Source organism: Thamnophis elegans, chromosome 2 (genome assembly GCF_009769535.1).
Source record: "Thamnophis elegans isolate rThaEle1 chromosome 2, rThaEle1.pri, whole genome shotgun sequence".
Lineage (NCBI taxonomy): Eukaryota > Metazoa > Chordata > Lepidosauria > Squamata > Colubridae > Thamnophis > Thamnophis elegans.
This window is the reverse complement of record NC_045542.1, coordinates 145,920,836-145,932,922: the sequence shown is the minus strand read 5'-3', so window position 1 is coordinate 145,932,922 and position 12,087 is coordinate 145,920,836. Positions and strand designations below refer to the sequence as shown.

Sequence of the window (12,087 nt, the reverse complement as noted above, 5' to 3'; positions counted from 1 at the left end):
TCAATTATGGTTTGTGGAATAAGCCAGAGTAAGCTGGGTGCCTACAATATTTAATTAAATAACCATTTAAAAACCACAGTGGTGAGGTTCATATAGCAGGCCAAGCTATAACTTTTACTATGCCAATCCAGTCCTATCATCATAGTTATAAAGCTCTGATAAACCATTTAAAATATCCTTACTTTGTGTTAAATTTACTGTATTTCTCAGAATATAAGACGCACCTTTTTCACTCAAAAAAGAGGGTGAAAATCTGGATGCATCTTATACACTGAATACAGCATTTTTGGCCTACCAAACCCCATCCCCTTTGCAAAAATGGACATGCAGAGGGTTTGGGAGGCTTGTAAAGTGCTCCTGAGGACTGGGGAGGGCAAAAAAAGAGCCAGAAATGGGCCATCCCCCCCCCAGCACCCAGGAGCACTGTACAAGCCCCCCAAACCCTCTGCATGCCCTTTTTTATTTTGCAAAAAACACATCATTTTTTGCTTGTCCCCCCCCCCAGCCCCCAGGAGTACTCTACAAGCCTCCCAAAGCTCTGCATGCACCCCCCCTTTTTTTTTGCAAAAAATGAGGCTTGTAGAGTGGTGGCCCTGCAGAGTACGAAAACTTTTTGTAAAAAAATTCACCTCTTCAAAATCATGGTGCGTCTTATACTCGCACCTTACAGTCTGGAAAGTATGGTACTTTTTATCCTACTAGGTGATGGGCCACACACAGAGATGCAGACATTCATAGACAAAATGGTTCTTGTTTATCTTCCCATTGACAAAGTGGTTATTCAATTATATGAAATACAAGAAGACAATCATTTTCCAAGGATGGGATGATCTGCTAAGATTCCCCCCTTCAGGGAATCAATATACCAGGAGAACCATAAAACATCTGCTGATGAGCTGTGGAGATTTACAATCATCCAGATCATGGTTGTCCCAAAGGAGCTTTTTCCAAAAGGCAACTGGACTTTCTTGGGTTTTTTCCCTTTGAAAGCATTTCACTTCTCATCCAAGAAGCCCCTTCAGTTCTAACTGGTGGGGAATAGAAGGATTTATATTCTTTGCAGTCATCTGGTCACTTTGAGGATCAATTGCTAGGTCTCTGAGAATCATTGAGGCCGCTTGGAGATTAATCTGTATTCTCAGAGTCACCTGAGTCAGAGTAAACAGGTGTGGAACCTTCCTGCGACTGCTTAAACAAAGGACTGCATTGTAAACAGGAGATAGATTGCCTCCTATCCCTCCCCCTCTGTTGAGAGAGGGCTGTTCAATGTTAAAACTGCTGTTCTGATAGGATAATACAATACAATAGCAGAGTTGGAAGGAACCTTGGAGGTCTTCTAGTCCAACCCCTGCCTAGGCAGGAAACCCTATACCGCTTCAGACAAATGGCTATCCAACATCTTTTTTAAAACTTCCAGTATTGGGGCATTCACAACTTCTGGAGGCAAGCTGTTCAACTGATTAATTGTTCTAACTGTCAGGAAATTTCTCCTCAGTTCTAAGTTGCTTCTCTCCTTGATTAGTGTCCACCCATTGCTTCTTGTTCTACCCTCAGGTGCCTTGGAGTATAAGTTGACTCCCTTTTCTTTGTGGCAATCCCTGAGATATTGGAACATTGCTATCATGTCTCCCCTAGTCCTTCTTTTCATTAAACTAGACATACCCAGTTCCTGCAACCGTTCTTCATATGTTTTAGTCTCCAGTCCCCTAATCATCTTTGTTGCTCTTCTCTGCACTCTTTCTAGAGTCTCTACATCTTTTCTACATTGTGGTGATCAAAACTGGATGCAGTATTCCAAGTGTGGCCTTACCAAGGAAATATAAAGTGGTATTAACACTTCACGTGATCTTGATTCTATCCCTGTTTATGTAGCCTAGAACTGTGTTGGTTTTTGGCAGCTGCTGCACACTGCTGGCTCCTATTTAAATGGTTGTCCACTAGGACTCCAAGATACCTGACGCCGCTGTGACGACACAGGTTTGACCCCCCTGGTATAGGTGGTACCTGGCTCAATGGCAGTAACTGTGGGAGGGATTTTGGAGTCCTAATAGACAGCCCTAATCGTACCATTATTAATGTGCAAAGGATTATTGCATTCTGGGCCTCTAATTCAGCCTTCTGCTCTATGCCAGTAGAGCAGGATTTAATGCCACTACGATAACAACGAGAGGCGTTTCTCCTGATATTTTGCCCCAATTTTTTTACCCTCTGCCTTTGGATCTGCCTTCTGGAGCAACTGAAACTCTACCGTCTTCTTCTAATGGCACATCTTTCCATTATTTGAAGAGACTTTATTGTTGGAGTTTTAGGTCATCTTCACTATCTCTGCCCTTTTCCATCGTTCCTCCAGGGTTAAACATGGGCGTTTCCAGTCAGCAAGCAATGAGGGGTGGGGGAGCGTGTGAACGCTGCTGCCCGGAGTGTACATAGGACAAACCAGACGCGCGTGACTGGTGTTCTCCCCCCCCCCCCCGCCCGGAAGAGCGCGTGGATATCGAGGGAGCCAGCAGAGGGCTCCGGCTTGCCGATTTCCAGGCTTTTGGGGGCTGCGGTCTTCCCCACTCCCCTCTTTTCTTTCGCCGGCTGTATCCGGGGTTGAGCTTCCTGGGTCGGGAGCTGGCGGCTGAAACCCGAGTGATCAGAGCATCCCACCTCCCCAAAAGAGAATAGCCGGAGCTGCTCCGCCTCCGTGCCCCCCCCCCCCCGTAAGCGAGGAGGCAGCGGGGGCTTAAGAGGCGACTGCAAATCGCAAATCGCAACAACGACACGGCGTTCACGAACAGATAGAAACTCCGAGACTTCGAAGGAGAAACCTGGATCATTAGAAGAAGGGGTGGGGGGGACTAGGTTCTCTCCGGTGGGAGAAGAGGAAACGCCGAAAGGACCAGCCATAGGACGGAGGCAAAGCTGGAAGCCGCTTGACTTCCTTGGGAGCGAGTCTCGTTGAATTCAGGGTTGGAAGTTCATTTGAAAGGAGAGTATCCCATGCAAGATCCGATCGCTCATCTCTTCATCCTTGGTTCCTCCAGCGGCCAGTCATGCCCCTCCTGGAAATGCCAGTCATCAGAACAGCCTTTTTTCTCCTGCTGGATGTCCTCTGCAACTGATTTCAGAGGTAGCTTGCCTTTGGATATGGAAGCTCTACACCAGCCTCCTGACAGCGAGCCATTGACAACTTTCCATCTCCCATTCCACCTTAGCCACTTCTCGTGGGTTTGAATTCTGTAAGTTTATTATACACTGTGGGAAGAAACACTTGGCCTTCAAGCCAGGGGTGAAATCCAGCAGGTTCTGACAGGTTCTGGAGAACCAGCAGTGGAAATTTTGAGTAATTTGGAGAACCGGTAAATGGCACCTCTGGCTGGCCTCAGAGTGGGGAGGGAAGACTAGATGTGAGAACCATCAACCAATGGAACAGAAGTTGCCTTCGGAGGTTGTGGGAGCTTCATCACTGGAGACTTTCAGGATGAGATTGGACTGCTATTTGTCAGAAATGGTGTAAGGTCTCCTGCCTGGGCTGTGGGTTGGACTAGATGACCTACAAGCCCCCTCCCAACTCTGTTGATCTGTTAAAATCTATCTGTTAGATTTACCAATTTTCTAATGCCCCCCCAGGGCTTCATTTTTTATATTATTTCCTTATGGAAGAGAAAGTCCATTTGTACTCAGGCTCCCCATTGTCCAGGAGCAAATTCCTGCTCCTTGTGACCCCTGTAGTCCAAACCTTGAAGTTCCTAATCTTCGGTTGCGTAACGCAGTCATGGTTCACACAACAGGCTTCTCTCTCTGTCCTGCCACTTGGCTCAGCATACCGGATGTTGTCATTTCAGGGCTGGCGATATTCACAGAAGCACCTGATCACCCAACGTCATGCAGGAAAACTATGAGAATGTGATCTCACTGGGTGAGTAGCTTCTCCACCAGGACGTTGCTGTGTCATTTCTCCTGGCTCTGCTCCTAGTCTTAATCCGTTGCCGCAATTTCCATCCAAAAGCTGAACGTTGAAAATGGTCCTTATATAAAGGAAGCAGATAAGCCATGCTTAACATTTTGGGGTGTGGGGGGGCAGGTAGGTTGATTGAGCAATGCAGCATAGTAAGTGAGAGTTGGTTTATTGGTGGGGAGAACTTCCTTGATTTTTTTATTAAATTGTGATCTGTTTATGGCAACATAGAAGAGACTCTGGGGGCTGCCGAAAGGAACCCTGACAGCCAGATACATTGCTGGGCTATCCCATGGGGTGACACAAAATAGCAATAGCACTTAGACTTATATACTGCTTCACAGTGCTTTTTACAGCACTCTCTAAGCGGTTTACAGAGTCAGCATATTTCCCCCAACAATCTGGGTCCTCATTTTACCCACCTTGGAAAGATGGAAAGCTCAGTCAACCTTGAGCCAAGGAGAATCGAACTGCTGGCAGTCGGCAGAATTACCCCGCAATACTACATTCTAACCACTGTGCCACCACGGCTCAAAAACCACAAAAGTCTATCTGGTGGTTATCTCTCAACTTATGTGACACTCCCTTGCTTGAGGCTGAGGGTATCTACCTCTGATCTAAACCATAATATTATTTGCTCTGATTGCCACAACTCTGGAGTATCTTAGAATAAAGTTCTCCCTGCTATCTACTCCTTTAATTAGGAACTGCTGGGACTTGATCTCATGAGTGCTTGCATGTAAAATCTTTGGACTCACTTAAATCTGAAGTAGTGTGTGGCTGTGGAATCAATGCAGAATATTATTAGGGCATTGGACCGGGTTCAAAATTCCCATTTGATCATAGAACTCATTGGGTATCCGTTAGCCAGTCCCTATTTCTTTCCAACCAGTCTCACAGATTTATTATTGTAGGTATCAAATGGAATATCTCATGTTTGCTTGCTTGAGTCCCTTGATATCAATGCAACAAGTGGTGTGCCTTTATATCTTCTGACCTGTAACCTTTATTTCTCCCTCCTGCAGCAGAGGAAATTGCAATCAGTTGGCCTCGGATAACTGCCTTTGCTGAGTCCCACAGAAGAAGAGGACTTGGGCCTGGTAGGTCTGCAGGAAGGAGGCAGAGTCTCTCTGTCTCTGAATAAGTGCTCAAATGCCCTGAAACCTGAATTCCTTTCCCCTGTAATTAGAGAACTAGTTTGGTGTAGCAGTTAAGGCACTAAGCTAGAAACCAGGAGACTGTGAGTTCTAGACCTGCCTTAGACATGAAAGCTAGTTGGTGACTTTGGGCCTATCACTCTCTCAGACCAACTCTCCTCACAGGGTTATTGTTGTGGGGAAAATAGAGGGAGGAAAACATTAGATACGTTTGCTGCCTTGAGTTATTTATAAAAAAAATAATAAAGCAGGGATATAAATTAAATACATTTATCCAGGACATACCAAAAACAGTTGGAGCAGGCTGCATTTTATCTTGACGTTACTATCCCGGGTTAAGGCCATTTCTGGAGTTTATCTTTGAAAAAGGAACTTTTTTTCCAGTCATATTTTTTGTAATGCTACAAAGAGTTTTCAACCTTACAAAACATCTGCCTACATTGCTATTAGGATACTGCAATAGCAGTAGATAGATTTATATACCACTTTACAGTGCTTTATAGCCCTCTCTAAGTGGTTTTACAGAGTCAGTCTATTGCCCCCCAACAATCTGGGTCCTCATTTTACCCACCTGGGAAGGATGGAAGGCTGAGCCAACCTCGAGCCTGGTGAGATTTGAACTGCCAAATTGTAGGCAGCATGCAGTCAGCAGAAGTAGCCTGCAGGACTGCACTCTAACCACTGTGCCACTGAGACTTTTATTGCATCTGATTTTCTTTGTAATATTTTTCTGATGTGGCTTCTTTTTTATATTTTACTTTTACCCTCGTCAGCCACATGGACATTGTATCTAAAGTGGAAGGAAAGGCACTGTGCCAACACAAATAGTATGACCCAGAGGTGGTATTCAGCAGGTTCTGACCAGTTCTGGAGCAGAAATTTTGAGTAGTTTGGAGAACCGGTAAATACCACCTCTGACTTGCCCCGCCCCCATCTATTCTCTGCCTCCCAGCTGATCGGGAGCGAATGGAGATTTTGCGATAACCTTCCCCTGGAGTGGGGAGGTAATGGAGATTTTACAGTATTCTTTCCCTGTCATGCCCATCAAGCCACACCCACCAAGACATGACACGCCCACCAAGACACGCCCACAGAACCGGTAAAAATTTATGAATCCCACTACTGGTATGACAGCAACATCAGTGGATTGCAACAGCAGTTATGCCACCACGATTTATCTGAATTCAAGGCCTTTCAGGCATACTGACTTATGACTTCCATAATCCTTACCCAGCGCAACTTGGATGCTTTGATGGGAATTATTGGAGTTACTATCCTAACAGCATTGGAAAACATCAAGTGGAAGAGATTGGGCTAATTCGATAGGAATGTGGCCAACTTCCCCCCCAGTGTCCTGTTGCTCTTGTATTTGGCTGCCATTTGGAAATAAGGTTTGCCAACCCTTTTAGCTAGCCTTTGTAGCTGTGTCTCTACAGACAACTTTATACCCAAAGCATTTTTCTTTCCTTCTCTTCAGTCATGTCCAATTCTTGCAGACTCTGGACAGGTCCCTGCAGTTTTCTTGGCAAGGTTTTCCAGAAGTGGTTTGCTACAGCTGAGAGAAAGTGACTGGCCCGAAGTCACCCACTTAGCTTTGTGCTTCAGGTGGGACTAGAACTCACAGTCTCCCAGTTTCGAGCCTGATGCCTTCACCACTACATGAGATAGGCTCTCCATCCAAAGCATAAGTCCAGAATAATTTAATAATAACCATGCTCTGAAAAGGTTTTTCTGGCTGATTTGTACCCGAAGCAAGACATTAAGCCTTTAGAGCAATTCAGCACTTTTTCCTAGCACTACCTGGATTGGTTGTCAAAGCTATGCAGGAACTCTCTGTTTGCATTGTTTCTCTGTGGTGCAGTCATGGAGTCTGAACGGAGCCAAGCACAGCAGGCCCCGTTGCAGAGCCAAGCAGTCGGCCCAAGCGAAAGTGGACTCAATGCTGACCTCCGTCGCCAGCTGGGCTTCATCCTGCAGACGGCGGGCAGGAGCCAAGTGGAGAAGATGCTGCGGGAACTGGTGAAGGAGCAGAGCCAGGAAGGGAAGCGGAAAGCAAGGAAGAAGGCACCTAAGAACCACAAAGTTGAAGGTGAGATGGTCTCCATGCAGGAACTGTGGGAATGCTGAGAATGAAGGGAGACGACACTGCAAAATAACAAGAAAAGCATCAGGAGTGGGATTCAGCCAGTTCAGACCGGTTCGGGTGAACTGTATGCTAATTTTGCATCCGGTTCGCCGAACCGGTTGTTGCAAGGACCGGCTAGCCCCACCCACTATCTGGTAACAAAAAGCCCCTAGATGGTAGCAAAGAGACCCCAAAAATTATCTTCGCTTGTGCCTAGTGGTGATCTGGATTTTTGCAACCCTTTTTGTATCTGTGAATGATGGAGCTGGTAGGAGGGCTACTCCCAAAGCCTTGAATCCCCATTCCCTCCGCACTTGGGCAGGATACTGCAAAATCCCCGTTTCTTCTCCATCAGCTGGGACTCAGGAGGCAGAGAATAGATGGGGGCGGGGCCAGTCAGAGGTGGTATTTACCTGTTCTCTGTGCTACTCAAAATCTCCGCTACCGGTTCTCCAGAACTAGTCAAAACCTACTGAATACCACCTCTGATTTGGAGTTGGTCCTGCTGCTTCTTATCTCCCTTTTTTTTAAAAAAAAATAATTTTTATTTATTTTTTAGACAAACAAACACAAAGAAAACATAAAACCATCTTCCAGTTACATACAGTGTGTCGATTGGTTACAAAACTTTTGTGCATCCTCTCCATAGTCCTCACTTACAATTTATATAAAATCTTATATTATCAATTAGTAAATATGTATACATTATTATCATTATTAATCATTTATTTGACTATATTATTACTTCATTTTATGTGAGATATTCTGAATTTTGAATTAATTTATATTATGGCATTTCATTACATCATCCTAAATCCACCCAATGGTAGTACATCTTTATATTATATTCTGTGTCATTCCATTATCCTTGTATTGTAAGATTCTCTAGTATATTTCATTTCCATATTTTTTTCATCTGACCATTGATAAAATAAATCCCATATCTTATAAAATTGTTTATCTTCTCGTTCTCGGATTTCAAATGTCAATTTACTCATTTCGGCACTTTCCATTGTTTTCTGAATTTATCTTCCTATTTCTATTCCAGCTGTTGAGGATAATGAAGAAGAGCTGCAGCCAGAACAAGACTGTGTGGAGAAGCGGGCAGCACCCTCAAGGAGATCTATTAGCCCAGAGGAGGCTTGCACCAGCAGACATTGGTGCCCGCAGAGCCTAAAGGACCAACAGCCTTATCAAGACTTTGCGGTGCATCAGCAGGAAGGGAAGAATTCCAGCAGCCAAAGGTGCCTGGAAAAGTCGGGGGTGTGGGGGGAGTGTGGGAAGAAAAGCATGAATGTTCGGGGCCACAGTATGCCCACCCCAGAGAGACCACACCAATGCACCGAATGTGGACGTTGCTTCCGGCAACACTCCATCCTGCATAAACATCAGAAGATTCACACGGGGGAGAAGCCCTACCTGTGTGTGGCTTGTGGCAAGAGATTCAACCGCAGCTCCAACCTGGTGCAGCACCAGCGTGTCCACACAGGGGAGCGTCCCTTCCCCTGCGCCGCCTGTGGCAAGGCTTTCACCCAGAAATCAGATCTAGAGCGTCATCAGCGGGTGCACACAGGGGACCGGCCATACATTTGCCAGGACTGTGGGAAATGCTTCTCCGTCAGCTCCCACCTCGACCGGCACAGGCGCACCCACCAGGACAACCCTCTGGAGAAGCCTTCAGCCGCCGCTCTGGTCCCCGCTACCCATTACTGTCCCAACTGTGGGAAATGTTTTGGACAACGTTCTGCTCTCACAAAGCACTGTAAGACTCATTCGGGGGAGCGCCCGTACCCCTGCAGCGCCTGTGGCAAGCGGTTCAGCCGCAGCTCCAACCTGGCGCAGCACCAGCGCATTCACACAGGGGAGCGCCCCTTCCCATGTGCTGACTGTGGCAAGAGGTTCATCCAGCGTTCTGACCTGGAGCGCCACCAGCGGGTGCACACCGGGGAACGCCCGTATACTTGCGCCCAGTGCGGCCGGGGTTTTTCCGTGAGTTCCCATCTCGACCGCCACCAGAGAGTCCACCAAGCCCTCGCGGTGGCTGCAGCTGCCCACTGCTGCCCAGAACATGTAAAAGGGTTCCTCCTCAGCAATGGGGCCAAGCAGACCCTGAAATACCAGCTGTATGGCGGCAAAGGACGTCTCACTCGCAGTGGCCATTGCTTAGACTGTGGGAAAAGCCTGAGCAAGCTTCCCGCTCAGCCCCCGGGGATTGCGGTCGAGAAGCCGTACAAGTGTGAGGCTTGTGGGAAGGCCTTCGCCCAGCGCTCGGCGCTGATGAAGCACCAGCGCATCCACACTGGGGAGAAGCCTTTCTCCTGCGGGGAGTGCGGCAAGGGCTTCATCCAGAAGTCGGATCTGACCATCCACCAGCGCATGCACACCGGGGAGAAGCCATACCGCTGCGACACCTGTGGCAAGTGCTTCAGTGTCAGTTCCAACTTGCTGACTCACCAGCGCACCCATCTGGGGGAGAAGCCCTACGCCTGTGGGGAGTGTGGCAAGGCCTTCGTCCAGCGCTCGGAGCTGACCATCCACCAGCGGACCCACACGGGGGAGAAGCCCTACAAATGTAGCCTCTGCAGCAAATGCTTTAGCCGCAGCTCTCACCTGAACCGTCACCGGCGCACCCATGGCGGCCAGACGGACTCAGCTGCTCCAGTCCCTTCCCCATTGCTTGCCCCCAACCCACACAAGCCAAGCATTCCTCTGCCCAGCTCCGTCTTCTCCGCCTCCTTTTCCTCTCCCAGCCCTCTCCCTCCCTTACCCGCCTTCCCTTCCTCACCTTCCCCTCTTCCCCTCCCTGGTTTGGAGCTGCCTTGGACTCTCCCCTTCCCATCCCAGGGTTTTCCCCATCCAACCTACGTGCCCCCTGCTCCAGACACAGCCCAGGCTTCTCTCACCAACTAGTTCTTCCCCTTCCAGCCTCTTCTCTTTATTCCTGCTCAATGTCCTCCTTCTCTTCCTTCTAGTTGCCCTCCCAAATCCGTTCTGGTTTTGCTTCTTCCTTCTCCTTCTCTGTTCACTGAGCTTCACTGTTCCCCTGCTCTGTTTTCACTGGCCATCCATGGGGAAGCTAGAAAGGAGAAGCCGGCAGAAACGGTGGGCGTACATCGGTGAAGCAGGTTGCACTAGGGCTATACAACAAAGGGGCTTGGCCCTTTCCTTCTTCCTGCCTTCTGCATCATCGCGAGACAGTATCAAACTCTCCATCTTATCACCAGAGCTAGAACCACCCTGGGTACCAGCTCAGCTGGGAGAGAAAGAGGAAGTTGGCAGCTGCAGTAGCAAGGACGCTGGTAAGCCTTGTCGGGTTGGGAGGGGGATATTAGCAGCTGCATGATCAGGGGTGATATTCACTTACCTTCCCTAGCAGTTTGCAAATGTGAGCATGCTCACATGTGCCACCTCCGTACATGCACACAACCTTCCGTGCCAGGGGTGGGTTCCAGCTGCTGCTACTGCTGGTTTGTTCAGGGATGTGCTATGCACACATGCGCATTAATAAAAATGGCTTCTGTGCATGCACAGAAGCAAAAAACAAGATGGTGCTGCCTATGGTGCCGCCAATAGAAGTAGTTTGGGGGCATAGTGGGCCGAGTTACTACCTACTTGGTCAAACTGGTAGGAACCCACCCCTGTTCCACTCATGCGCTTTTGGTGAAAAGATGGCCTAAATGGGATGCCATAGAGCCGGGATGAGTGGGCGGGGCTGCTATTGGTTCGGGCGAACTGGTCCAAACCAATAGAATACCACCTCTGTGCCCGATGATGCCAGCTTGGTCATTAAGCTATCCATATCCCAGATTATTGAATGTTCATTCCTGTCTTTCTAGCCAACCTTGTCTACACATCTGGCAAGACCAGAAGGAATGAATCACAATAGGGTGCAACATGTCCCTTTGCAGAATTCATGGCAAGGAATCGCATTTTTGAGGCTGCTTGATACCACGATCTCTGTTCAATTGGAAAGCATCTGGGGAAAAACTGGGTAAGAAGTTCTTTTTATCGGACATATGAGCTTCTGCCCTGCTGTGTGCATGTATGTGTGTGTGCGTGTGAGTGTGTTGGGGGAAGAGTTTGAATTTGATAATATCTTTCACTACATTCTGACGTTGTCAATTCTTCCACTCACAGGTGGTGTCTGCAGGGAGGGTCAAAAAAATTACGATGGTAGACATGGATGGAAGCTCCACCCATTTCTATGAGCTGTGTTGGTGAGGGATTAGAATGCAGTATTTCAGGCAAACTCTACCCACTGTCAGGAGTTCAATCCTGACTGACTCAAGGTTGACTCAGCCTTCCATCCTTCTGAGGTCAGTTAAATGAGGACCCAGAATTGTTATGGGCAGTATGCTGACATTATAAGTCACCCAGAGAATACTGTGAAGCGGTATATATACTCTAAATCTAGTGCTATTGCTTATGTGCATTGCAACACCACTAAAAAAGGAACAGGGCTTCAGATGAGTGGTGGTAGCCACCATCTTGACTTTTGTGACCTGCACGGACACCCATGTCCCTACCTCCTCATCCTGTGGTGGATACCACTCAGGCCAAATCTTCAATTCTTTGCAAAGATTTGGAAATCCTGAAGAGCAAAGTTTGAAAACGCATTGCTTGCCGGAGGATGCTAAACTACAAGTCCCAACAGCTTCTACGAGCATGGACAGTGCTACAGTCAGGGAAGCCTCTTGTTGTAGATCAGCAATTCCCTCTTTGGGTGAATTCTAAGCGTGTCACCAAACGAAGCCTCGGGAGCCTTTGTGAGAGAAGTGCTGCCCAGTTCAACAGATCCAAACCTGCCTTTTAAGTTTTGTTGGAAGAAATGTCCTTCTGGGTTCAGTTCCAAGTGGGGAGAA

General features: G+C 47.7%; 1 protein-coding gene across 1 annotated transcript; it reads left to right on the top strand.

Moving 5' to 3' along the window:
• Positions 1-2,777: 2,777 nt before the first annotated feature.
• Positions 2,778-10,518, top strand: LOC116502969 (zinc finger protein 345-like). The gene is made up of 5 exons (XM_032209037.1): positions 2,778-3,224; positions 3,831-3,904; positions 4,969-5,043; positions 6,962-7,189; positions 8,274-10,518. Exons 2-5 carry the CDS (start codon positions 3,871-3,873, stop codon positions 10,133-10,135), a joined length of 2,199 nt encoding a protein of 732 aa, XP_032064928.1. The 5' UTR covers positions 2,778-3,224; positions 3,831-3,870; the 3' UTR covers positions 10,136-10,518.
• The last annotated feature ends 1,569 nt before the right edge of the window (positions 10,519-12,087 follow it).